Source organism: Leucoraja erinacea, chromosome 13 (assembly GCF_028641065.1).
Source record: "Leucoraja erinacea ecotype New England chromosome 13, Leri_hhj_1, whole genome shotgun sequence".
Taxonomy (NCBI): Eukaryota; Metazoa; Chordata; class Chondrichthyes; order Rajiformes; family Rajidae; genus Leucoraja; species Leucoraja erinaceus.
In genome coordinates this window covers 866,548-892,686 of record NC_073389.1, presented here as the reverse complement: position 1 = coordinate 892,686, position 26,139 = coordinate 866,548, and the positions used below count along the sequence as shown (strand labels likewise).

Sequence of the window (26,139 nt, the reverse complement as noted above, 5' to 3'; positions counted from 1 at the left end):
TATTAATCTTTTGCAATCCACTTTAGATTGAAGTACTGCTGATCAAGCTTGTTCTGGTATGCTGAAGTCACAGATGGCAGTGGGTGGAAAGATCAGAGACTGGCCACAGACTGTATGGAGCTGGGAGGAGTATATTTCTCAGCTGAATCAGCAATCGCAGCGGTGCTATTATAGGACAGGTTGAGGCCAGATGCTTTTCAACTAAAGAGGCAGAGCAAATTAAAAAAAAACAATGATCTTACCCGAGGTCACTTTGGCAGAAGCTGATAGTTTGTCAAAAAGTGTTAACTATGCTGAAATCCAAAGAGAGAAATCAAACAACAGGAAATAACAATGTTTAGATGTTTCGAGATACAGCATAGAAACAGGCCCTTATTCCTAGCAAGTTCATGTCAACTATCTATCGCCCATTCACACTAGTTCTTATGTTATCCCACTTTCAGCATTGTAGCATTTGGATTTGCTGCTCGTTGCTGTAAATGGGATCTCATTTCGGACACACTGCACATTGTGTATTTTTGGTTTAGTTTAATGATATCGCATGGAAACTGGCCCTTCGACCCATCGAGTCCACACTGACCATTGATCACAGGTTCACACTAGGTCTATGTTACCCCATTTTCTCATCCACTGCCTACACACTAGCGGCAATTTTACAAAGGTCCATTAACCTACATACCCATACATCTTTGGGAAGTGGAAGGAAATCGGTGCACCCTGAGGAAACCCATGCGGTCACAGGGAAAACGTGCAAACTCCCAATGAAAACTCAGCAGCCTACACAATAGACTTCTGATGTGGCACTGGCACCAGCATTCATAGGTAAAAAAACACTCCAAAGAACTCCAATGCTGATATCTGAAATGAAACAGAAAATGCTGGATGCACTCAGCACCTATGTGACCCTCCAGCATTTTATGGTTCCATTTAAAATCCATCCATTGTTCCCATGCCAGCATAACTACAGTCTACACCCAGAAAGATTACAGTGAGTGGTGAACAGTGCCCAGCCCATCACAGGTACTGATCTCCCCACAATTCAAAGGATCTACAGTTGCCTCAAGTGGCAGCCAGCATCGTCATCAGAGACCCACACCACCCTGGCCACACTTCGAAAAGGTGGTGAAGGAGTCTGAAAACCATGCCCACTAGGTTCAAGAACAGCTCCTTCCCAACAACCATCAGGCCCTTGAACACTGCATAACACAAACCCCAGTAAATGTGATCGTCTGTGGACTGTGTCTTTGGTTGCACTACGGACTTCGCTTAATGCACTATTATGGTTAATGTACTCCGGCTATTGATCTATTGTATTATTGATTATGATATGTTATCTGTTATTGTGTTTATGGGCCTGTTGTGCTGCTGCAAGTAAGAATTTCATTGTTGGAGCATATGACTATTAAAAACTCTTGATTCTCATGAATAATGATTTCCCAGTTGTCATTGGATACAACAAACAAACGGGTTCCATTTTTACAGATATCTGTAAGGTGATGTTGTCTGCAAGTCAGAAATATATAGTAACTACTCTATATCATAAGCATACTTCCACAGTATTGTAATAAATGGCACCAAAATTACATAAAGACTCGCAAGAAAGAACAATGACCAAAAGTGAATGGAGAGTAAATACTGGTTCTGCTGTTTGTACGAATGAACATTTGTACTTATGCTAGTCTTTTCAATATTTAATTTAGTTCAGAGATACAACATGGAAACAGGTCAAAGGTATCAAATCAAAGGTATTTTATTGGTCACATTCACATACACCTAGGTGTAGTGAAGTGAAATGCTTCTTGCCATTTTGCAGCACATAAAGAAGGAATACAGACATAACATTAATAAGAGTTTTAAACATAAAGAACATCCCCCCACAATGGTTCGCATTATGAGGGAAGGCACAAAGTCCAGTCCCCAACCCCAGTTCACCCATAGTGGGGCCCATTGAGGCCTCCACAGTTGCCTCTACGGAGGCCCGATGTTCCAGGCTGTCCTCGCCGGGTGATGTTGCTCCGGCGTCGGGAGAATCCTCTCAGCGGCTTGGGAACCCTGGAATGGCCGCTTCCGTACTGGAGGCCATGGCTTCCGAAGCCAACAAGGCCGCGCCGGTTGGAGCTCCACAACTGGTGATCTCATCTAGAGATCCCAGGCTCCCAGGTCCTTTAGCCCACTGAGTCCACGCCGACCATCGATCACCTGTTCACACGAGTTCTACGTTTTCCCACTTTCTCATCCACTTTCCTTAAAGGTTAAGGGCAATTTTTACAAAGGAAAATTAACCTATAAACCCGCATATATTTGGCATGTCACACTCCCCTCCAGCGCAACACTTCCAACAATGAATGAGGCCAGTTTCTTGCATTTTGAAGAGACATTTGGTTTGATATATTGTCACCTGTACAGAGATGCTGTACAGTAAGATGCTTGTTCTGCAGAATATCCAGTCAAATCAAATCATATGCGAGTTTAATAGATCCTCTTCTGGAAGCAGAGGTCAGGATCGAACCCAGGTATCTGGCGCTGTGAGGCAGCAACTGTACTAGCTGCATCAAAAAGCTGTAAATTGCAGGAACTCGGTCACATGTAAGGTTGCCATAAATTGATGTTCATAGCACAGAAATGGTCTGTATAGTAATATGGTTATATATGGCATAGAATGTTCTTTGGACATAATATATTCTTATATATATGATATATACATTTTTACGATAATTATATTAAAGTAACATCATATTATTAAAGCAACAACATATTATAATATATCATTAGTTCAGTTCAGTTCAGTTTTATTTGTCATATGTAGGTTAACACAGGGTCAACGATACAATGAAATGTTTTTGACAAGACAACAAATGTACAATTAGATATATAAAATCATATCATTTATTATATATTGTAGTGTGTGTGTGTGTGTGTGTGTGTGTGTGTGTGTGTGTGTGTGTGTGTGTGTGTGTGTGTGTGTGTGTGTGTGTGTGTGTGTGTGTGTGTGTGTGTGTGTGTGTGTGTGTGTGTGTGTGTGTGTGTGCGTGTGTGTGTGTGGCAGGGTGAGAGTTTGAGAATACGTCCGAGTGTGAAAGTGTGTCAAATATATTCTTATGGACATGATGTATTGTTATGGACAATGTTGGCAGACGAATTGCTGTCACAGAATGATGGTGATCTCTATATCTAAGTGCTCGTCTGTCTCTTATCCCACTCAGCTCACTGGCAGAAGAGGGCACCTTCCCTCTGAAAGTGCCACTATCTTGCAGCAGGATGGAAGACTCGAAAACTTCTCCATCCTCGATTTCTCTTGGAGGCCCTCAAACCTTCAACAGTGAGACACACTGCTCAGCTGTGTTACAGGTAACCATAGATATCTTTTTTTTTAAATTATTGTTATGTAAAATGATCGATAAAGGCAGTACCTTGTGGTCTTCACTTCCGAAGAGTCGACCAGGGACTATACAGGAAGTTGACGAGAGTGGGTCTGGTCCAGCATGGGCTGTGCAGCCTATGGATTTGGATGGAGGTCTTGAAGGTTGCGTAGGTGGGCATGTCAACAGAGGATTGTGGGAGGGCATTCCAGAGTGAAATTGCTTCAGTGAAAAATGACTGGATGTTGGGAGTAGATGTGTGTTGTTGAACTACAAAAGCATGATCATGTTTCACACCTTTTGGCCTCTCTCCACTGGCTGCCTATTCAGTATAGGATTCGTTTTAAAATTATTTTATTTACTTTTAAATCCCTAAGTGGTCTTGCCCCGTCCTACCTATCTGAGCTTCTTCACCCTTATTCGCCCTCCCGCTCTCTCAGGTCAGATGATCAGCTGCTCCTGATTGAGCCAAAGACTAAGCAGAAGCTCAGAGGGGACCGTGCCTTTGCTGTGTCGGCTCCGAGGTTGTGGAATGAATTGCCTCTGCACGTTAAACAGGCCCCTTCTCTAGCTGTTTTTAAGTCACTCCTGAAGACATATCTATTCTCCATGGCCTTTGTAGACCAGTGAGGTGTTGAATTGTTTATTAACTGTATTTGCTTGGTTTTGCTGCGTTGTTTGTACTTGTGTTTTATGTTTTTTAATTTATTGTTTGGATTTTTGTATGTAATTTATGCGCCTTGTGTTAGTTGTATGTTCTGTTGTTCTACCTGTTTTATGATGTCTTGCTTGTTTTCTTTTTTCTGTACAGCACTTTGGTCAGCCTTGGTTGTTTTTAAGGTGCTTAACAAATAAAGTTATTATTATTATTATTACAAGTTACTTGGTGTGGCTTGTTGTTTTCTCTTTGACGTATGTCAACGTCGAGGTCGAGGTCGATGTCCTGGTTGATGATCTTGAGAAGTGTAGTCGGTCTGAGCATCTGGCGTCTGGTTTCAAGGGAGTCCCAGTTTAAGTCGGTGACCATTTTGGTTACACTGGATTGTCGACTAAAGTCGCCACACACAAACTGGGTTGCCCTTCGTTGAACATTTTGAAGAACACCTTTCTTGTTCTTGGTACCGGGGTTCCAAGCAGCGGAGGCATACTACAAGTGCGGTTGGACTATGGTTTGGTACACATTTTTTTTTGACAGTTTTAGAATAATGGTGGAAGTTTCTCTGGACGAAGTTGAGCATCTTCGTGGCTTTGTTTGCAGCATAATGTGACTGTTTATCCCACTTCAGGTTGTTTTGTATAAAGACACAGAGATATTTGGCTTCAGTGACTTCCTGTAAGGTTTCGCCAAGCATAGAATACTTTGCCCATCCTGGTTTATGTTTCCTGGACACCCTCATTACTTTACATTTTGATGCATTAAAACTCATGCCCCATTCTTTGGACCGGATAACAAGGCTTGTGAAATCAGACTGAAGAGATGTTTCACCCTCTTCAGAATTGATGATTTTATATATGATGCAGTCATCTGCAAACAGGCTTGTGATAGATTTAACAACTTCAAGAGATTAATACCGTAAAACTTGAGCTTCAGCAGTAAGCACTGGTGAGACACAGCATCAAACGCTTTACTGAACTCCAGGATAGCGATGTCAGTCGTCTGGTGATTATTATGGTTTGATGTCAAGTCGTGAAGAGTTGCAATTAATTGTGTATCACAAGATCTGGATTTTCTAAAAGCATGTTGAACATCAGTGAGAGTGTTTTGTGAACTCAGGAACTTCATAATCTGGCTGTCAATTACGTGTTCCATCAGTTTACAACAGATACACGTCAATGAACTAGTTAGCCGGGTCGGACTTAGAGCCTTTCTGTTCAAAGATGAACTGCAGGGCAGGTGCTAACTCAGCTGAAGCAATCTTCAGGGCAGCATTTGGTATTTCATCTGGGCCAACAGCCTTGTTTGTTTGAAGCGAGGCAAGCAATTTCTCGACACCATCAACAGTGCTCTCAAAGTCTGGCATATCTGGGTATGGACTGGTTGGTAATGAGGGAAGATTTAGGTCTTGACTTGAGAAAACACTTTGAAATTGGTCAGTGAGTTTGTCAGCTTTGGTTTGGTCGTCTACAAGTGTCTCATTTCCAATCTTCAGTGTCTGAATGCCAACATTGTCTTTTCTACGCGATTTTATGTAGTTCCAGAATTTCTTTGTGTCATCAGCAGAAGACAGGTCAGTAACATACTCTCTGCTACCTTTACAAAGTTCCTTGTCAACTTTATTACTGATTTTCTTGAATTGGTCCCAGTGTTGTTGATCACCATGATTTACAGCCTTCAAATAATAGCACTCCTTTTCTCAACAAAGTCTTTTGTGTTTCTGCATAAACCAAGGTGGACGTTGTTTGCCTTTTGCTTGGTTACTTGGAACATGTTTCTTAACCAAATGGACGATGGCATTTTTAAAGGTGCTCCAATTTTCATTAACTGTCTTGTCTTCCGGTTTGCTGACCAGAAAATTGCTAGCGAATTCTTGGGCATCTTCCTTGATACTTTGCTCATCCACTTTATTCCAAAGATAACCAGTTCTTTGTGGTTTTACTGGGATCGAAGTCTGGGTTTGTATTTCAACCATAACAGTACTGTGGTCGGCAAAGGAAGTATGCGGGTAAACATTAACAACTGTTGTGAGGCAGAGATCCAGAGGATTTTCAGTCCCATTTGAATCTCTATGTGTTGGGAAAGTCACAATTTAATCCATACTGCAATCGTCTGTGATAATGACTATCTAGACTTGGAGAGGTCCATGGGCATCAATAGTTTCGGTAGTCCACGTCATGTTGGGAATATTAAAATCCCCACCTACTATGATCTAAGTTGATTTATTTTCTTGCTTGATTTTGTTCAGGCTATGGTCTGACAAGTCTGGGTCGTCTCTGGCAGTTGGGGGACAGTAGTAGCTCCCAATAAAGGGCCTGTCCCTCTTGGGCGTCATTTACGCATCACGCAGATAGCGCACAAGGATTTTGAGAATCACAAAATCCTGGGGAGCCGCGCGCTCCCGCGCGTCACTGCCTACGCCACCATGCGCCATGCACGCGTAATGCACACCACACTGCGTTACGCGCGCATCACGACGCGAGCGTCATGCATCGTGACGCGTAAATGATGTTGCATAAATGACACGCAAATAACGCCCAAGTGGGACAGGCCCTTAAAGATATTTTCGCGGCTCATCAGTAGCCAACACCAAACTTGTTCACTTCCTTCTTGAGCCAAGTCAGGTCTTTCGATCCGCAGGATGGTGTCTTGGATGGCAATGAAAACACCGCCACCTCCCCTTGTGTTCCTGTCTTTTCTAGTCACTTGGTAATAGCTGGGGAAAATTTCTAAGGAAGAAACATTCTGGTCTAACCATGATTCTGAGCCAAGGATTATATCAGGAGAATTACTGTCATTTCAGCGTGGAATTCAGCTACCTTTCTCTGAAAGTTAATGATTGCAATAGTTAAGCTCCTACATCTTGGATGTTTTGGTTTTGCTTTTGTTGCGATTTTATCATTGTTGTAACCAATGGTTTTAGGTGAAGTGCATGCTGGGATGGGGTCAGGCTCCGGATTTTCAGAGCTGACACTCGACACGCTAGCCAAACTAAGGTCAGGAGACAATGACTCAAGAATGTTCGAGATTCAGCAACATGGGCAGTACCAAGGTTCATCCTGTTGTTGTTGGTGATATTCATATGATAATTCAGAGCCCACAAGTCACATCCATTACATTGCATTGCTTTGTCATTGTTCTTCACTGAGAGTGCACATGGACATTTTGGTTTACGACCCCGCTTGACTCGGCCTGGGTTTATTGCCACTAAGGATATTAACCAGTAAAACAGCGGCGTACAGTCCATTTGGAAGTCTTTGAAGGTTCACAAAATGTTTCACACCCTTTGCAAAACCCGGTCGAGATGCACATGAGTACGATATGAAGTACATCATTTGTAGTCTTGGTCTAACAACATGATACAGTTCGGTACACGGTTAAGATAAAGGAACATTCCTACCACAGTTTTGTTATTTTGTCACTACGTGGATACTCCCATTATCGTCATTGGCAAGTCTTATGGCGAGCAGCGACAGAAGTACATGAAGTCACAATGAAAACAACATGGTGTCATTCGCGGCCAGATTGAGTAGTAGCAGGTAATGAAAGTCGTCGGAGATTTCACAATTCCGGAGTAAAATTAAACATCAAAAATGACAAAATCACAAAAGACTAAAGTTCACGAATTTAGATAAAATAAACTAAGCTGTGCGAGTAAGAAAAATCCAAAGTATCAGAGGGTTCTCAAAATACGTCCACTCTCGTCATATTTTGTAGATGTTGTTGATGTGGTGTTTAGTAAGGCACTTGACAAGTTTCCGCACTGTAGGCTGGTTCAGAACGTTAAGACACATGGATCCAAGTTAGTAAGGGAATGAACCAGGGTTGTACCTTCCGCCCTCTCAAGTTTGGCTGTGGGAGGTGCCCCCCGGGGCATTAAGGCTGAAGGTGGTTAGGCGAGGAGTAGGACAACGGTTTGCTAACGATCCAGAAGGAGGCAACGGCTGCAGGCCCTGCAGCAACCTGGGTCTCACTTGGATCAGGTGGCACTCCAGAAGACCAAGACCAAGACTGCAAACGGTCTCAGTGAACTATTTAGAAGCACTTTGTACTAATCGGGGTTTGTGGTTAGGCATGGCAATACTTTACTGAACTGTGTGCAAAAAAAGAATTTCACTGTTCATGTGATAATATAGAACCATTGCAGTTGATATGGTTAATAAGATCTGAAATTGGATTGGTTATAAGAGGCAATGGGTAGTGATGGAAGGATGCTATTTTGATTAGACTTCTTTTGTTAAAATTGTTGGACTTTCTCCATCCTGTAAATTCTAAATTTTGTGTTGCAAATTTTTGTTTTACCAGGGATTTAACAGCCTGAGGAACTGCGGTCTACTCTGTGATGTTACTTTAATGCCAGGAGACAGTGATGAAAGGTTCCTTGTGCACAGAGCCATGATGGCGTCAGCGAGCGACTACTTTAAGGCAATGTTCACAGGTACACAGAACATAGAACTGTACAGCACAGGAACAGGCCCTTCGGCCCATAATGTTTGTGTTGAACATGATGTTAAAGTAATCATTACATGATGTTAACTTTCAAAAACAACATATTTTAAAGCCACTGTCCATCTAAACTTGAATTCACTTGGTGGCAGGTGGCATGAAGGAACAAGAGTTGACTTCTATCAAACTGCATGGAGTAAGCAAAATAGGACTGAAAAATATCATTGAGTTCATCTACACGTCAAAGCTGGCGCTCAGTGTGGACAACCTCCAGGACATACTAGAAGCTGCGAGCTTCCTGCAGATTATGCCAATACTGGACTTCTGTAAAGAGCTTCTAATTTCTCAGGTTGGTCTTATATCACTGGCACATCATCCAATGTTAATGTGATAGGAGAATAAGGGGCAAGTAAAGGGCCTGTCCCCTGAGACGACTTTTTAGGCGAGTGCCGGAGACTCTGCGCTCGCCTCATAATCACCACATCGTCGCCACATGTTCGCTGGTGGTCTCTGGTGAGTCTCCTTCATGGTTGCGAGGAGTTCACGCATTCTGGGAACTAGTCGCGGCCTCAGTATGGTCGCTGCAAATGTTTCAACATGTTGAAAATTTTTCTGCGACCAAAAATTGATCGCCATGGAGAAAATCAATAATCCTGTAGTAGGTGAAGTTGTAGTGGGGTCATCATGTAGTTATGGGTATTTGAGGTAGTCGTAAGTAGTTTTAGTTGCTGACCGGGCACTTTCATGGCTCATTGGGGGAAAAAAAACATAAACACGAGGTTTCAGAACCAAGGATAACTGACTGGTAATGTTAAATGCCCGCTGAACTTCACAGCTGTGTATCTCTGGCTTATTAAAAGTTGTCTGGCTTCTTAAGTGTCTCCACTCCTTATCCCCCCTATTCCCACCCTTCTCCCCTCTTTTAAAGGACTCACCGTACACTGTGTTAGCCACCTTAACCTTCCTGTTCTTCGCGGTGTGTGTCTATATCACCTTGGCTTTGCACCGTGTGAATTTCAGACAGCGCTCCCCCACTTTCCCTGGCCCCTGCCTTTGCGATGTGTTTGTATGTGTGTGTTCCACTCTGACGCTCGCCGTTCCAGTTCCTGGTTTTTCACGCGAGTGCCACAAACTTGATAGTCGCCGGCAGTCCGCTGAAAAATCGCCTAAGTGGGACAGTCCCTTAAGAATTTCATTGTTCTGTATGACATATGACCATAAAACATTCTTGACAGATGTCAAGACCACTTCACAGAACACCCTCTGTACAGTCCACAAGGGTGACCCATACTTCCAGCCCTCCCCCCCTCCCCCCCCCCGCGCTCACTTTAATTCTCTGCGTCATTCCCATTCTTACCTCAACCCGAAGTGCTGCCGGATCTCAGCGGGTTTGACAGCATCTGTGGAGGAAATTGACATTTTAAGTCAGGACTTTTCCTGCCACTCAGAGGTGTTCCTGTCCCAAAACATCATCTGCCCATTCACTCCACAGATGCTGTGTGATCCACTGTTCCTCCGTTCCTCTAGCACGTTGTGCTGATTGAAGTAAGATACTGCATGGTTCATGACATTGATGACAGTTTGTATATTACATAATCTTCCTTCTAACTTTACCAGGTCTTGGTTCCAAATGACTATTTAATCTTCCTTCTACACTAATTGCACTGTATTATATAATATTCATTGTTTAGTTTAGTTTAATATCATATGTACCAAGGTACGGTGAAAAGCTTTTTGTTGCCTGCTATCCAGTCAGAGGAAAGACTCTTCATGATTACAATCGAGCCATCCACTGTGTACAGGATACGGGATAAAAGGAATAACACTCAGTGCAAGATAAAATACAGTAAAGTTCAATTAAAGATAGTCCGAGGGTCTACAGTGAGGTAGCTCAGGACCTCTAGTTGGTGATAGGATGGTTCAGTTGCCTGATAACAGCTGGGAAGAAACTCCCTCTTAAGTTACACCAGATGTGTGTGGTATTTACCAGGTCTTGGTTGACAACTGTATTACAGGTACATAATCTTCCGTCTACGTTTACTAGGTCTTGGTTGAAAACTAATATATAATCTTCCTTCAACATGGATTCTCTCTTGGTTAAAAAACGTTGTTATATAATGGTCCTTCTACATTTACTAGGCCTTGCGTGAAAACTGTAATCTTCCTTCAACATTTACTCGGTCTTGGTTAAAAACTTTAATCTTCTTTCTAGTTTTACCAGGTAGAAGATATACCAGATATAATCTTAATTTTACACTTACCAGGCCTCGGTTAAGAAGTGTGTGATTATCGTCTTCCTTGTGCCTTTGCCAGGTGTCGGTGGAGAACTGTGTGGAGTTTGGCCGCCTCGCCAACGTCTTCCACCTGACCGACCTGCACGACGACATCCAGGAGTTCATCGTGAGCAACTTCTCGGCGCTGATGGCGAGCGGCGAGTACGTGAAGTTGAGCTACGAGCAGCTCGCCTTCGTGCTGGGCAGCGACAGCGTGCGGGGCTGCTCGGAGCTGGAGTTGTTCGAGGCGACGCGGCGCTGGCTGGAGCGGGAGGAAGGCCGCATGAGGCGGGCGGCGGAGCTGATGGCGCGGGTTCGCTTCCCGCTGATGGCGCCGCGGGAACTGCTGGAGCGCGTGCAGACGGTGGGCTTCATGCGGACGGACACGGCCTGCGTCAACCTGCTGCTGGAGGCCAGCAACTACCAGATGTTGCCTCACATGCAGCCCGTCCTGCAGACGGAGAGGACGAGGATCCGCTCAGACACCAGCCGCCTGGTAACTCTGGGCGGCGTCCTCCGCCAGCAGCTCCTGGTCAGCAAGGAGCTGCGCCTCTTCGACGAAGCTACGCAAAGATGGCGCCGCCTGGCCTCCATGGACTCCCCGCGCTACCAGCACGGCGTGGCCGTCATCGGAAACTTCCTCTTCGTCGTCGGCGGGCAGAGCAACTATGACACCAAAGGCAAGACGGCCGTGGACACCACCTACAGATACGACCCGCGTTACAACAAGTGGGGGCAGATGGCGACCCTCAACGAGAAGAGGACCTTCTTCCACCTCAGCGCCCTCGAAGGCAAGCTGTATGCGGTGGGAGGCCGCAATGCAGCTGGAGAATTAGGTACGTTCTGATCAAAGATTCATGGAGTTAGTCATACAGCACGCAAACAGGCACATCGGCCCAACTCATCCATGCTGACCAAGATGCCCCATCCAAGCTAGTCCCCACAAGATGCCCCATCTACTCTAGTCCCCACAAGATGCCCCATCCATCTACACTAGTCCCCACAAGATGCCCCATCTATCTACACTAGTCCCACAAGATGCACCATCTACACTAGTCCCACAAGATGCCCCATCTACACTAGTCCCCACAAGATGCCCCATCTATCTACACTAGTCCCCCCAAAATGCCCCATCTACACTACTCCCCCAAGATGCCCCATCTACACTAGTCCCACAAGATGCCCCATCTACACTAGTCCCACAAGATGCCCCATCTACACTAGTCCCCACAAGATGCCCCATCTATCTACACTAGTCCCACAAGATGCCCCATCTATCTACACTAGTCCCACAAGATGCCCCATCTACACACTAGTCCCACAAGATGCCCCATCTACACTAGTCCCCACAAAATACCCCATCTGCACTAGTCCCACAAGATGCCCCATCTGCACACTAGTCCCACAAGATGCCCCATCTACACTAGTCCCACAAGATGCCCCATCTACACTAGTCCCCACAAAATGCCCCATCTACACTAGTCCCACAAGATGCCCCATCTACACTAGTCCCCACAAGATGCCCCATCTACACTAGTCCCCACAAGATGCCCCATCTACACTAGTCCCAAAAGATGCCCCATCTATCTACACTAGTCCCACAAGATGCCCCATCTACACTAGTCCCACAAGATGCCCCATCTATCTACACTAGTCCCACAAGATGCCCCATCTACACTAGTCCCCACAAGATGCCCCATCTACACTAGTCCCCACAAGATGCCCCATCTATCTACACTAGTCCCACAAGATGCCCCATCTATCTACACTAGTCCCCACAAGATGCCCCATCTACACTAGTCCCACAAGATGCCCCATCTACACACTAGTCCCCACAAGATGCCCCATCTACACTAGTCCCCACAAGATGCCCCATCTACACTAGTCCCACAAGATGCCCCATCTATCTACACTAGTCCCACAAGATGCCCCATCTACACTAGTCCCACAAGATGCCCCCATCTACACTAGTCCCACATAAGATGCCCCATCTATGCTAAACTAGTCCCACAAGATGCCCCATCTACACTAGTCCCCACAAGATGCCCCATCTACATTAGTCCCCACAAGATGCCCCATCTATCTACACTAGTCTCCACAAGATGCCCCATCTACACTAGTCCCACACGATGCCCCATCTACACTAGTCCCCACAATATGCCCCATGTACACTAGTCCCACAAGATGCCCCATCTACACTAGTCCCCACCAAATACCCCATCTGCACTAGTCCCACAAGATGCCCCATCTACACTAGTCCCCACAAGATGCCCCATCTCCACTAGTCCCACAAGATGCCCCATCTACACTAGTCCCACAAAGATGCCCCATCTATCTACACTAGTCCCCCACAAGATGCCCCATCTACACTAGTCCCACAAGATGCCCCAACTACACTAGTCCTCACAAGATGCCCCATCTGCATTAGTCCCACAAGATGCCCCATCCATCTACACTAGTCCCACAAAATGCCCCATCTACACTAGTCCCCACAAGATGCCCCATCTACACTAGTCCCCACAAGATGCCCCATCTACACTAGTCCCACACAAGATGCCCCATCTACACTAGTCCCCACAAGATGCCCCATCTATCTAAACTAGTCCCACAAAATGCCCCATCTACACTAGTCCCCACAAGATGCCCCATCTACTACACTAGTCCCACAAGATGCCCCATGTACACTAGTCCCACAAGATGCCCCAACTACACTAGTCCCACAAGATGCCCCATCTACACTAGTCCCCACAAGATGCCCCATCTACACTAGTCCCCCCAAGATGCCCCATCTACATTAGTCCCCCCAAGATGCCCCATCTATCTACACTAGTCCCACAAAATGCCCCATCTATCTACACTAGTCCCACAAGATGCCCCATCTACACTAGTCCCCACAAAATGCCCCATGTACACTAGCCCCACAAGATGCCCCATCTACACTAGTCCCCACAAGATGCCCCATCTACATTAGTCCCCACAAGATGCCCCATCTACACTAGTCCCACAAGATGCCCCATCTACACTAGTCTCACCAAAATGCCCCAACTACACTAGTCCCACTAAGATGTCCCATCTACACTAGTCCCCACAAGATGCCCCATCTACACTAGTCCCACAAGATGCCCCATCTATCTACACTAGTCCCCACAAGATGCCCCATCTACACTAGTCCCCACAAGATGCCCCATCTACACTAGTCCCACAAGATGCCCCATGTACACTAGTCCCACAAGATGCCCCATCTACACTAGTCCCCACAAGATGCCCCATCTATCTACACTAGTCCCACAAAATGCCCCATCTATCTACACTAGTCCCACCAAGATGCCCCATCTACACTAGTCCCCACAAGATGCCCCATGTACACTAGTCCCACAAGATGCCCCATCTACACTAGTCCCCACAAGATGCCCCATCTACATTAGTCCCCACAAGATGCCCCATCTACACTAGTCCCACAAACCTTTCCCATCTACACTAGTCCCACAAGATGCCCCATCTATCTACACTAGTCCCCAAGATGCCCCATCTACACTAGTCCCCACAAGATGCCCCATCTACACTAGTCCCCACAAGATGGCCCATCTACACGTCCCACAAGATGCCCCATCTATCTACTGTGCGTGCCACAAGATGCCCCATCTACACTAGTGACCACAAGATGCCCCAATTACACTAGTCCTCACAAGATGCCCCATCTACACTAGTCCCAGGAGATGCCCCACCCATCTACACACAGTCCCAGGGAAAATGCCCCATCTAGACTAGTCCCCAAGATCAAGAAGTCCCATCTACACTAGTCCCAAAAGATGCCGCATCTACACTAGTCCCCACAAGATGCCAGTCATCTACACTAGTCCCCACAAGATGCCCCATCTATCTACACTAGTCCCACAAGATGCCCCATCTATTGACTAGTCCCCACAAGATGCCCCATCTACACTAGTCCCCACAGGATATTGCCCCATCTACACTAGTCCCACAAGATGCCCCTATCTACACTAGTCCCCACAAGGATGCCCCTTCTACACTATATAAAAAGATGCCCCATCTACACTAGTCCCCACAAGATGCCCTATCTATCTACACTAGTCCCACAAAATGCCCCATCTATGACACTAGTCCCACAAGATGCCCCATCTACACTAGTCCCCACAAGATGCCCCAGGTACACTAGTCCCACATGATGCCCCATGTACACTAGGGGTCCACAAGATGCCCCATCTACACTAGTCCCCACAAGATGCCCCATCTACATTAGTCCCCACAAGATGCCCCATCTACACTAGTCCCACAAGATATTTAGATCTACACTAGTCCCACAAGATGCCCCATCTACACTAGTCCCCACAATTAGATGCCAAGATGCCATCTATCTACACTAGTCCCCACTAGATTTTGAAGCTACACTAGTCCCACAAGATGCCCCATCTACACTAGTCCCCAGTGGATGCCCCATCTATCTGGACTAGTCCCCACAAGATGCCCCATTGACACTAGTCCCCACAAGATGCCCCATCTAGAAGGTCCCCACATGGATGGGTATCTATGGTGGACTAGCAAGATGGATCAACACAAGATGCCCCATCTACACTAGTCCCCACTAGATGCCCCATTTGTACACTAGTCTCCACAAGATGCCCCATCTACACTAGTCCCCACAAGATGCCCCATCTACACTAGTCCCCACAAGATGCCCCATCTACACAAGTCCCCATGCCCCATCTACATTAGTCCCCACAAGATGCCCCATCTATCTACACTAGTCTCCACAAGATGCCCCATCTACACTAGTCCCACAAGATGCCCCATCTACATTAGTCCCCACAAGATGCCCCATCTACACTAAAATAGGACCACAATGGTAGCCCCCATGTACAATAGTCCCACAGATGCCCCTGGGAACAACTGTGCACAAGATGCCCCATCTAAAGTAGAATCTCACCAAAATGGGTGGTAAAGACAGCTAGTTTGATAAGATGGCCCATCTACACTAGTCCCATTGCCCTTATCCCTCTGAATGTTGTTGGAGTTTCAAGGCATGCTGAGGCCAATTCTGGAGTATTGGGTACAATTTTCCAAACCTAATTCCTAGGAATACTTCAACAGAATCTTTTGATAGTTATAGTACCTGCTTCATATACCTCCTCTGCCAGCTTGTTCCATATCTGTGAAAAAGTTGCCCCTCCGGTCCCAACTGAATCTTTCCTCTCTCATCTTAAATCTATGTCCCCTGGTTCTTGGTTCCCCTGCTCTGTGTAAAATATGTAGGTGTGCAATGGAAGAATTAGCGCAGAGTTAATTATGAAATCAAACGTTAGTGCTCACCACTAGCTATCGTTCTAAATGAAACGATTCTTAGGGACTGTAACTGTCAATGCTTTCTGCTTAAAAATGCTTTCTGCTTGATTAGTTTTAGTTTAGAAATACAGCGTGGAAACTGCCCCTTTGGCCCATTGAGGCCACGCTGACCAGTGATCACCTGTGCGTGCATTAGTTCTATCCTACACACTAGTGACTATTTACAACAGCCAAGTAACCTACAAACCTACACATCTTTGTAGTGTAGGAGGAACCTGGACCACCCGGTCACAGGGAGAAATTCCGAACAGACAGCACCCGTCGTCAGAATAGAACCCGGGTCTCCTCCAATGTAAGGCTGCAACTCGACTGCTGTGCCACTGTGCTGCCCTGATTATAATTTAATAATTTAATACTACTGCTTTTACAGTGAAATTAAGATATATTCAGTCATTTCAGTGAAATTAATATATTATATTCAGTAACCTTGCTGTACGTAAAATTTTAAAACAAGTGCTTTCTGTTATAATCAGCCACAGTTGAATGCTACAACACAGCTGTGAATGAATGGACGTACGTCACAAAGTTAACTGAGCCACATTATGGACATGCTGGAACAGTTCACGGGGGATACATGTACATATCAGGTAGAGAAACCTAAAGACTTCTATCTTCTTTGGTAGTTCTGTAATATAATTAGAGCAAAAGTTTTTGTGTGATCAGCTGAACTGTTCTATGTTCTATACCCTTATCAGATAAGGGTATAGAACATAGAACAGTTCAGCTGAGGCCATATGGTCCACAATGTTTGTGCCGAACATGATGCCTACCCAAACTGATCTTATCTGCCTACACATGATCTGTACCCCTCCATTTCCTGCACTTCCATGTGCCTATCTAAACGTTTCTTAAAGGCACCTTCGTATCTGCCTCCACCACTGCCTCTGGCAATGCTTTCCAGGTACCCACTACCATCTGTGTAAAGAAACTTGCCCCACACATCTCCATTATACATTCTCTCTCTCACCTTAAAGCTATGCCCTCTAGTGTTGGACATTTCAACACAAGGCTCTCTCCAACCTCTCTCCTATTAAGATGCTCCTTATATCCCACTCATTTTAGCCAACTGCTGTAATATCTTTTTGTTAGCTCTTCTGTCAAATTTGGTTAATCAATGCTCCTCCCTGTAAAATGCATGGAAGAATTTTACCAAGTTGGTGGAGATGTAGAAATGATTGTTTAGTTCAAACTAGAGATATAGCATGGAAATAGACCCTCAAGCCCACCGTCCACATCGACCATCGATCACCCGTTCACACTAATTCTATGTCATTTCACTTTCTCATCCGCTCCCTACACATTAGAGGCCGTTTACGGAGGCCAATTAACCTACAAAGCCACGCGGTGTGGGAGGAAACTGGAGCATGCGGAAGAAACCCACACGATCATAGGGGGAAAGTGCAAACACCACACAGACAGAATGCGAGGTCAGGGTCGAACCCGTGTCTCTGGCGCTGTGAGGCAATAGCTCTTCCAGCTGTGTCACTGTGCTGCAAAGTGTTTAAGGGTATATCATTGTTTCCAAATATGTAGAAGCACCCAAGTTATCTCTCTAACTTTGTTGTGTGTAAACCAGGTTGGCATCAAGCTACTAAATTATTATGCTAATGTAAATTATTATTTCACTGTTATTTTCATGAACATTGTATATTTATACGGAATAAGTTGCACCCTTATTGCTTTCCAATGTATGCACTTCTATTTGTGAAGTATTATAAATAACTGTTATGTTCATGATGAACATATTTGAAATTGCAATAAAATAATTCCCAATCCCTTTTCCTATTGTTTTCTGTGGGTGAGACTGTTTTCTGAGGAATTGAACAAATAAGCAAATTATTTAAGACTGCCATCTGAAAGAATCAGATTTTGAAGATAGATGTTCTAGTTGGCCTGTTATAGGAAGGATGTGGAGAGGGTGCAGAAGAGTTTTACCAGAATGCTGACTGGATTAGAGGGTATTAACTTTCGGGAGAGTATATAAAATTATGAGTAGCATGGATAGGGTAGACAGTCAGAAACCTTTTTCTCCAGGGCGGAAATATCAATGGCTAGAGGGCATAGCTTTAACGTGAGATGGGCAATGTTCAAAGGAGATGTGGGGGGCAAGTTTTTTCAAACAGAGTAGTGGTACCTAGAATGTGCTGCCAGGGTTAGTGGTGGAGGCAGATACAATAGTGCCATTCAAGAGGCTTTTAGATAGGCATATGGAAGAGAAAATAGGGATTATGGTTTATGTGAAGGCAGATGTGATTAGATTATTTTGGCCTCATTGACACTGAGCTGAAAGGCCTGTTCTTGCACTTACTATGTTTTATCCGGGAATCATGTTTGACACAGACATTTTGGGCCTGAGGGCCTGTTCCAGTGCTGTACTGTTCTATGTTCCGTATTCTAAAATGAATTGGTGAGCAAACAAGCTACCCAATGCCATTGAGCTAATCATTTGTCCCTTTATTATAACACTAATGATCTCTACTTGCAATTGCAGGCGGAATTACGCACGACACATTTCAGAGAGAGCTACAGCGCTACAACCCAGATAGTAACAGCTGGTCACGGCGATGTGACATGTCCACCGTGCGCGGCCTCCATTGTATGTGCACGATCGAAGATCGCCTTTACGTTATCGGAGGGAACCACTTCCGTGGGACCAGTGACTACGATGACGTGCTGGCTTGCGAGTACTACTGCCCTGTTGCAGATCAGTGGACGGAGATCGCCCCTATGCTTCGCGGACAGAGTGACGTTGGCGTGGCCGTCTTCAACAAGAACATATACGTTATTGGCGGCTACTCATGGAACAATCGCTGCATGGTAGAAATTGTCCAGAAATACAACCCGGAGAAAAACGATTGGCAGAAAGTCTTTGACGTCCCAGAATCACTTGGTGGAATACGGGCATGCACCTTGACTGTTCACATGCCAGAGGATGAGGCCGAAAGTCCATCTCTGGAATCTTCGTTTCTTGCAGTAAGTTCAATTAGTTGAGTGACTAGCTTTAATATTAAATGCTGACTGCGAGGGATTTTTCCTTATAATGCTAACTGTTTATGGTTTGTAAGAAGGTAATTGTTGTTCACAAGATGTGTAGGGAAAGTTTCTTCATACAGGCGGTAGGTGCCTGCAACGTGCCATCAGGGGTGGTGATGGAAGCAGGTACCATAGTGGTTTTTAAGAGGCTTTTAGATAGGCAAGGAATAGTTCAGAGATCTGCACCCTTTTAGTTCAGAGATACAGTATTTGAACAGGCCCTTCGGCCCACCGAGTCTGCTCCGACCAGAACTGTTCACACTAGTTGTATGTTATCCCCACTTTTACATCCACTTCCTATGCACAAGGGGTCATTTACAGAGGTCAATTAGCCTACAAACCCACATATCTTCGGGATGTGGGAGGAAACCGGAGCACCCGGAGGAAACACATGCAGTCACAGGGAGAATGTGCAATCTCCACCGAACTGCAGCTAAGTTCAGGATTGAACCCTGGTCTCTGGCGCTGTGAAGCAACAGCTTTACCAGCTGCGCCACTGTGCTGCCCTGATGGTAGGGTAGAAGCAGATATGACAGTGGCGTTTAAGAGGCTTTCGGATAGGAACATGGAAATGCAGGGTATTGAAGGATGTGAATCATGTGCAGGCAGATAAGAATTGATCTTGTCATCATGATCAGCATAGACATGATGGGCTGAAGGGCCTGTTCCTGTGCTGTATATTCTAACATGCTGTAGGCATTTGCGAGCCAAAACAACAATTGGTAGATAGAGGAACTTAGCGGGTCAGGCATCTTCAGTGGAGGGAAATGATGGTGACATTTTGGGTCAGGACCATTCTTCAGATTGTCTCGACCGGTAAAGGTTGAACAAGTTAGGGCTTTATTCTTTGGAGCACAGAAGGTTAAGGGGGGACTTGATAGAGGTTTTTAAAATGATGAGAGGGATAGACAGAGTTGACGTGGAAAAGCTTTTCCCACTGAGAGTAGGGAAGATTCAAACACGGGGACATGACATGAGAATTAAGGGACTGAAGTTTAGGGGTAACATGAGGGGGAACTTCTTTACTCAGAGAGTGGTAGCTGTGTGGAATGAGCTTCCAGTGAAGGTGGTGGAGGCAGGTTCGTTTTTATCATTTAAAAATAAATTGGATAGTTATATGGATGGGAAGGGAATGGAGGGTTATGGTCTGAGCGCAGGTATATGGGACTAGGGGAGATTATGTGTTCGGCACGGACTAGAAGGGTCGAGATGGCCTATTTCCGTGCTGTAATTGTTATATGGTTATTATATGGTTAAAGTAGCCTATTCATTCGCTCCACGGGTTTAGAGGGATATGGGCCCATCCAAACAGTATTAGGATGGCGCATCTTGGTTGGCAGGGACAAGTTGGGCTGAAGGGCTATATGACTATGATGGCACTATAAAACATGTCCATTAAAGAGGAATAGTGTGTAGACTCAGACATTAATCATTTGTGACCATTATAAACTTGATTATTTTGGTACTGGAGTTAATTCATCATCTGTCTATCCACAATCCATTCCTGTCCATATAAGTCAAATGCTAGCATGTTCCTTGTTTCTTATCTCTGACATACGGTGAACTGTGTATTTGCTCTGGAGTCCATTTCCAAGGCACTGATTGAAATGTTTGAACTCTACTGATTCAATATACCCAATACAGGTAAAGAAATCAAAAACCAGAGGACATATGTTTATGGTGAGAGGGGAAAGATTTAGTCATAGATAGAGAGTCCTGGAAGCATACAGTGAGTAAACAGTCCATTCCACCCAACTTACCCCCACTGGCCAACATGCTTGTCCCACCTTCCTGCGTTTAGCCCCGATCCCTCTAAACCTATTCTATCCATGTACCTATCCAAATGTTTCTTAAACTTTGTGATTGTACCTGTCTCGACTACCTCGTCCGGCAGCTTGTTCCATATACCCGCCACCTTTTGTGCACAAAAAAAATAGGTACCTTCAGGTTCCTATTAAATCTCCCCCCCCCAATTCACCTTAAACCTATGTTCTCCGATTCTCCTAGTCTGGGTAAAACACAATAATGGGAACCTGAGGGGTGGTGGCAATATGGAACGAGCGGCCATAGAAGGTAGGTGAAGCAGGTACTATAACAACATGTTAAAGACATTTGGACAGGTACTGTATAGGAAAGGGATATGGGCAAAACGCAGGAAATTGGGACTAGCTTCGATGAGGCATCTTGGTCGGCATGGACAAGTTGAGTCAAAGAGCCTGCTTTTCTTCTGTATGAAGCTATAATAATACCATCTTCTATACATCGGTGACTAATTTGATGCTTTTGCTGGGCAGGCTTAATATCTGTGACTATCCTGTCATGTAGAGAGTGATTACATTTCTTTGCCCACCTCTTTCCGTATTGACTGTTGGATGATCAGGGCCTGTCTAATCGTGACATTATTCTAATTAATTTAGCACACACCACTATCTCTAGGCTGAGAGTAATTATTTAAAAGCCATGGGGCTTCTGGCCTGAGTGGTCTATTGCTCCAAAAGAGGGCACATGTAATCATTAATTGACTGTAGGCTGAGTGGGATATGGGCCAAATGGGACTAACTTAGTTAGGGTATCTCGGTTATCAGTATGGACGGCTTGGGGCAAAGGGCCTGTTTCTGTGTTGTACGACCAACTACACTAAAAGCAGGTGAGCACAGGAGCAGCTGACTTCTCTACCCAACCTCTCCCTGTAGCTAATACCCCTTAATCCAGGCAACATTCTGGTAAACCTCATCTGCACCCTTACCAAAGCCACAACATCCTTCCTGTAACGGAGCAACCGGAACTGCAAGCATCTCAAAATGTGGTCTACCAAAGTTCTTATATTGAAATGTAACTTCCTGACTCTTACACTCAGGAATGGTGGCACGGTGGTGCAGTAGTAGAGTTGCTGCCTTACAGCACCAGAGACCCAGGTTCAATTCTGACTATGGGTACTGTGTGTACAGAGTTTGTATGTTCTCTCTCTGACAACATGGGTTTTCTCCAGTTGCCCGTTTCCTCGTAGATTGCAAAGACGTACAGGTTGGTCGGTTAATTGGCTTCTGTAAGTTGTAGATTATTGACGGTACATATGACAATTAAATACATCTGAAACTCAACAGGACGACGGTGAAACGAGTACAACAACTAGGGTGAGGGTGGGACGGAGAGAGAGGGGATGCAAGGATTACTTGAAGTTAGAGAAATCATCTTCATACCACTGGGGTGTAAGCTGCTCAAGCGAAATATGAGGCACAGTTCCTCCAATTTGCCTTTGGCCTACTCTGTGTAACTCATTATCACCTATCCAACAATGGACCAATGTGACCACCTTTCCTTGAGTATCGTTGCTTTTTGCATATCTTCCATTCAGTTGTCCTATGTATTGTCTATATCTCTCATTCTCCTTTCCCCCAACTATCGGTCTGAAGAAGGGTTTTGACCTGAAACGTCACCGATTCTTTTTCTCCAAAGATGCTGCCTGATCGTCTGAGTTACTTCAACTTTTTGAGTTAATCGGTTTTTATGGCTGATTGAGAGAGAAAATGAAGAACAGGCTAATTCCTGCTAGTTTAAAAGAGACCAACTTTGAAAAAATGACATTTATTGCTGGCATAGTAATATGTTTATAAAACATACTGCCAAAGTCACATTGAATGACCAGTACTGAGCCTAATTGCTAGTTCTGCTGAATTCCATAAAAACCCGACCTCGGGTGCTGTCTGTGTGTCGAGTTTCCACATTCTCCCTGTGCTCCCATGGGTTTCCAGTGGGTGCTCCGGTTTCCAAAGTTTGTTGGTTAATTGGTTCCTGTAAATTGCCCCCAGTGTGTAGGAAGTAGATGAGAAAATGGGATAACCTAGAACTAGTGTGAACGGGTGATCAATGGCTGGCATGGACTCGGTGGGCCGAAGGGCCTGTTTCCATGCTTATTCAGCCCTTCAGCCTAACCAGTCTACACGCAATCAAGATGCCCCATCTAAACTAATCCCATTTGCCCCTAATTCCTCTGAACCTTTCTCATCCATGCAAAGTTGTGGATCCAAAAATAATATTTAGTTACATTTTCTTTCAGAAGATAATTGGTAATGTGGAGGTTAATGCCTGATTAAACATGTGAGCAATGAACTTTATCTGCATTGAAGTATTTACACTTCTATAGCCCCAGGTCCCTGTTCCAAGCCCTGATCCCCGTTCCAATTAGATGCTAAATGTCAGATAAAATTACATGCTTCTATGCACAAAAAACATTTTGTTGATAGTATCATGCCAAAAATAGAATTTTGTGCTGGAGATTGGACAGGTGACATTGGTGTACCCTTTTAAATGGATGCAAAATGAGTGAACTGCAAGGCCTCAAGTCCAATGCTGCAGAGATCATTCAATGGGTTCAGACTTCTTCATAATTTTGAAACATTATTTTCAAATAACGAGGGCTGGAAATTATTTTGCAGTGTTTTTCCGAAATGCTGCATGATTAGGGGATGTGAGTGGACCTCATTGAAACTTACCAAATAGTGAAAGGCTGAGTTCCTTTCACAGCGTGTGGGGAGTCTGGCCTGGGTCAGCACAGCCTGGGCTGCACAAATTGGCTGGGCCACCAGGGATAAAGTTGCGGGGAGGGCAGGAGCGTCGAGAAGGAGGGGTCGGGGATCATGCCAGCAACTCACTCGCCGCGGCACTCCGGGCGTGGAGCTACCGCATTGTGGCCAGGGAGGTGGTGGTCGGCAGGTAGCTACGGGGTGAAAGCTGGTTGCTCCGTCTCGGGCTCGCTCTCTCTCTCTCTCTCGCTCTCTCTCTCTCAAACCATTTGCCTATTTGTGTTGCGACTGGCTGTCAGTTTGACTTTTCTTATCTGATGAAGAGTTTTATTGCCTCAGCCTGGTTTATGACCTCCTATGTTTATCTTTACTCCTGCTAGCTATGTCTTATAATCTAAACACCTCCTAAATCTATTTATTGTTCTCTGAACATGACCTAATTTAACATGACCCATTCCGGCTATCCAGAAATGCTGCCTGTCCCACTGAGTTACCCCAGCATTTTGTGTCTATGACCTTCAAGATATCTTGATTGTTTTCCCAAGAAGCTTCTCCAATATGTAAGCTTTGAAGCTGAACATATTATAAATTTGCCCAATTTTCTGATAATTTTCAGAATTTCCTCTATCAAATCCTGGTGACTCAATGGTTTTACCATTGACGATTCCTGATTGGCGAAACCTAGAATGGCTAGTCCTGTCATCAGTTGTAGTACAGTGGTGTGGCCTGGACATCCTTCGATTTTAGTTTAGTTTAGAGATACAGCATGGAAACGGGCCTTTCAGCCCACTGAGTCCACACTGACCATCTATCATCCGTTCACACTGTTTCCATGTTATCCCACTTTCTCATCCACTCCCTACACATTAGGGGCAATTTACAGAGGCCAATTAATCTACAAACCCATTTTATGGATGTGGGAGAAAATCGGAGTCACAGGGAGAACTTGCAGACTCCACACAGACAGCACCCAAGGTCAGTTTCGAACCCAGATCTCTGGTGCTGTGAGGCTGTGAGGCAACGGCTCTACCAGCTGTACCACTGCGATGACCGAGGTTACGACATGACAGAAATCTTGCAACATTAGTACTGCTCTCGAGTGCAGCACTTACAAGGAATGAAGCCAGTTCTTTGCATCATGAAAATACATTTGGTTTGGATAATTTATTGTCATGTGTAAACACTTGTTCTGCATGCTATCCAGTCAAACCATATCATACACTAGTACAATAGATCCTCTTCTCAAACAGCATGCAGAGAGTCATCATGTTCCAGCACCTTCTTGTAACTTAGAAATCTCTGAAAGGTTTGATCTTGGCGCAAGGAGATCTGCGGTTTCTTATCTGCTCACTTCATGGTTCAGTGTCCTGGCGGCACTGGATGGGTGAAGTTGGGGTGGGCCTGGCGAAGCGCGATGCTGTCGGCATCTTCCACCGCCGCTCCGTGCATCTGACGCAGGCTGCGCTCCATCCCCCAGCTGCTGGAATTGTTCTGTAAATTACCGCAGTGGAAGAATTTGTTCATGGATAGAAAACAGTGATGGAGGAACTCACCTCTATTTGGAGTGGCACAACTAGTAGAGCTGCTGTCTCAGTGCCACAGACCGGGTTCTAGCCTGACCTCAGGAGCTGTCTGTGTGGAGTTTGCACGTTCTCCATCTTACCGAGTGGGTTTCCTACAGCTGCTCCGGTTTCTTCCCACATCTCAAAGACATGTGGGTTTGTGGGTTCATTGACCCTCTGTAAGTCGATGCCAGTGTAGAAACATACAAAATAGGTGCAGGAGTAGGCCATTCGGCCCTTTGAGCCTGCACCACCATTCAATATGATCATGGCTGATCATCCAACTCAGTATCCTGTACCTGCCTTCTCTCCATACCCCCTGATCCCTTTAGCCACAAGGGCCATATCTAACTCCCTCTTAAATATAGCCAATGAACTGGCCTCAACTACCTTCTGTGGCAGAGAATTCCACAGATTCACCACTCTCTGTGAAAAATGTTTTTCTCATCTCGGTCCTAAAGGACTTCCCCCTTATCCTTAAACTGTGACCCCGTGTTCTGGACTTCCCCAACATCGGGAATAATCTTCTTGCATCTAGCCTGTCCAAGGGAGTGGATGAAGAAATGGAGTAACATAGAACCAATGTGATGGGCGGTGTGGACTCTGAGGCTGAAGGACCAGTTTCCACACTGTATCTCTCCAAAAATAAAAACTATGAAGGTAACGGGCAGATATTTCTATTTGGGATCTTCCCTCAGACTCATTGGGTACATTTACAACACCACCATGGCCATGTTAATCTGTACATGAGAGTGAATAGGGTACAAGGAATTAGGTGTGACAGTGAAATTGCTCTGAGAGACTACCCAGCCTAGATGGGCCCTCTTCTAATATGAAGAAATCCCACCTTTTGGCCCATGCTTATCAACGATTTATGCTACTCTACCTTTAAAATATTCACAGACTACTTTAATTGTTATTCTAACT

General features: G+C 45.1%; 1 protein-coding gene and 1 long non-coding RNA gene across 3 annotated transcripts in view; one reads left to right on the top strand and one right to left on the bottom strand.

The window, feature by feature from the left end:
* The window catches only part of si:rp71-68n21.9 (kelch-like protein 13), a 44,000-nt gene extending 24,292 nt beyond the window's left edge, over window positions 1-19,708 (top strand). The window contains exons 2-7 of one of the 2 annotated variants that reach the window (XM_055644244.1): window positions 3,204-3,348; window positions 8,320-8,452; window positions 8,613-8,809; window positions 10,774-11,569; window positions 16,568-16,681; window positions 18,586-19,708. In XM_055644244.1, the coding sequence (XP_055500219.1) occupies window positions 3,204-3,348; window positions 8,320-8,452; window positions 8,613-8,809; window positions 10,774-11,569; window positions 16,568-16,681; window positions 18,586-19,085 (1,885 nt within the window). In that variant the 3' untranslated portion in view covers window positions 19,086-19,708. The remainder of the gene's footprint in view (window positions 1-3,203; window positions 3,349-8,319; window positions 8,453-8,612; window positions 8,810-10,773; window positions 11,570-16,567; window positions 16,682-18,585) is intronic. The other variant, XM_055644245.1, reaches the window with a different exon arrangement.
* Window positions 1,767-10,800, bottom strand: LOC129702513 (uncharacterized). Its single transcript, XR_008724395.1, has 3 exons — window positions 10,722-10,800; window positions 9,818-9,860; window positions 1,767-2,244 (listed from the first exon to the last, which is right to left on the bottom strand). It is a non-coding gene; the product is annotated as an uncharacterized LOC129702513 (long non-coding RNA).
* Window positions 19,709-26,139: the final 6,431 nt, after the last annotated feature.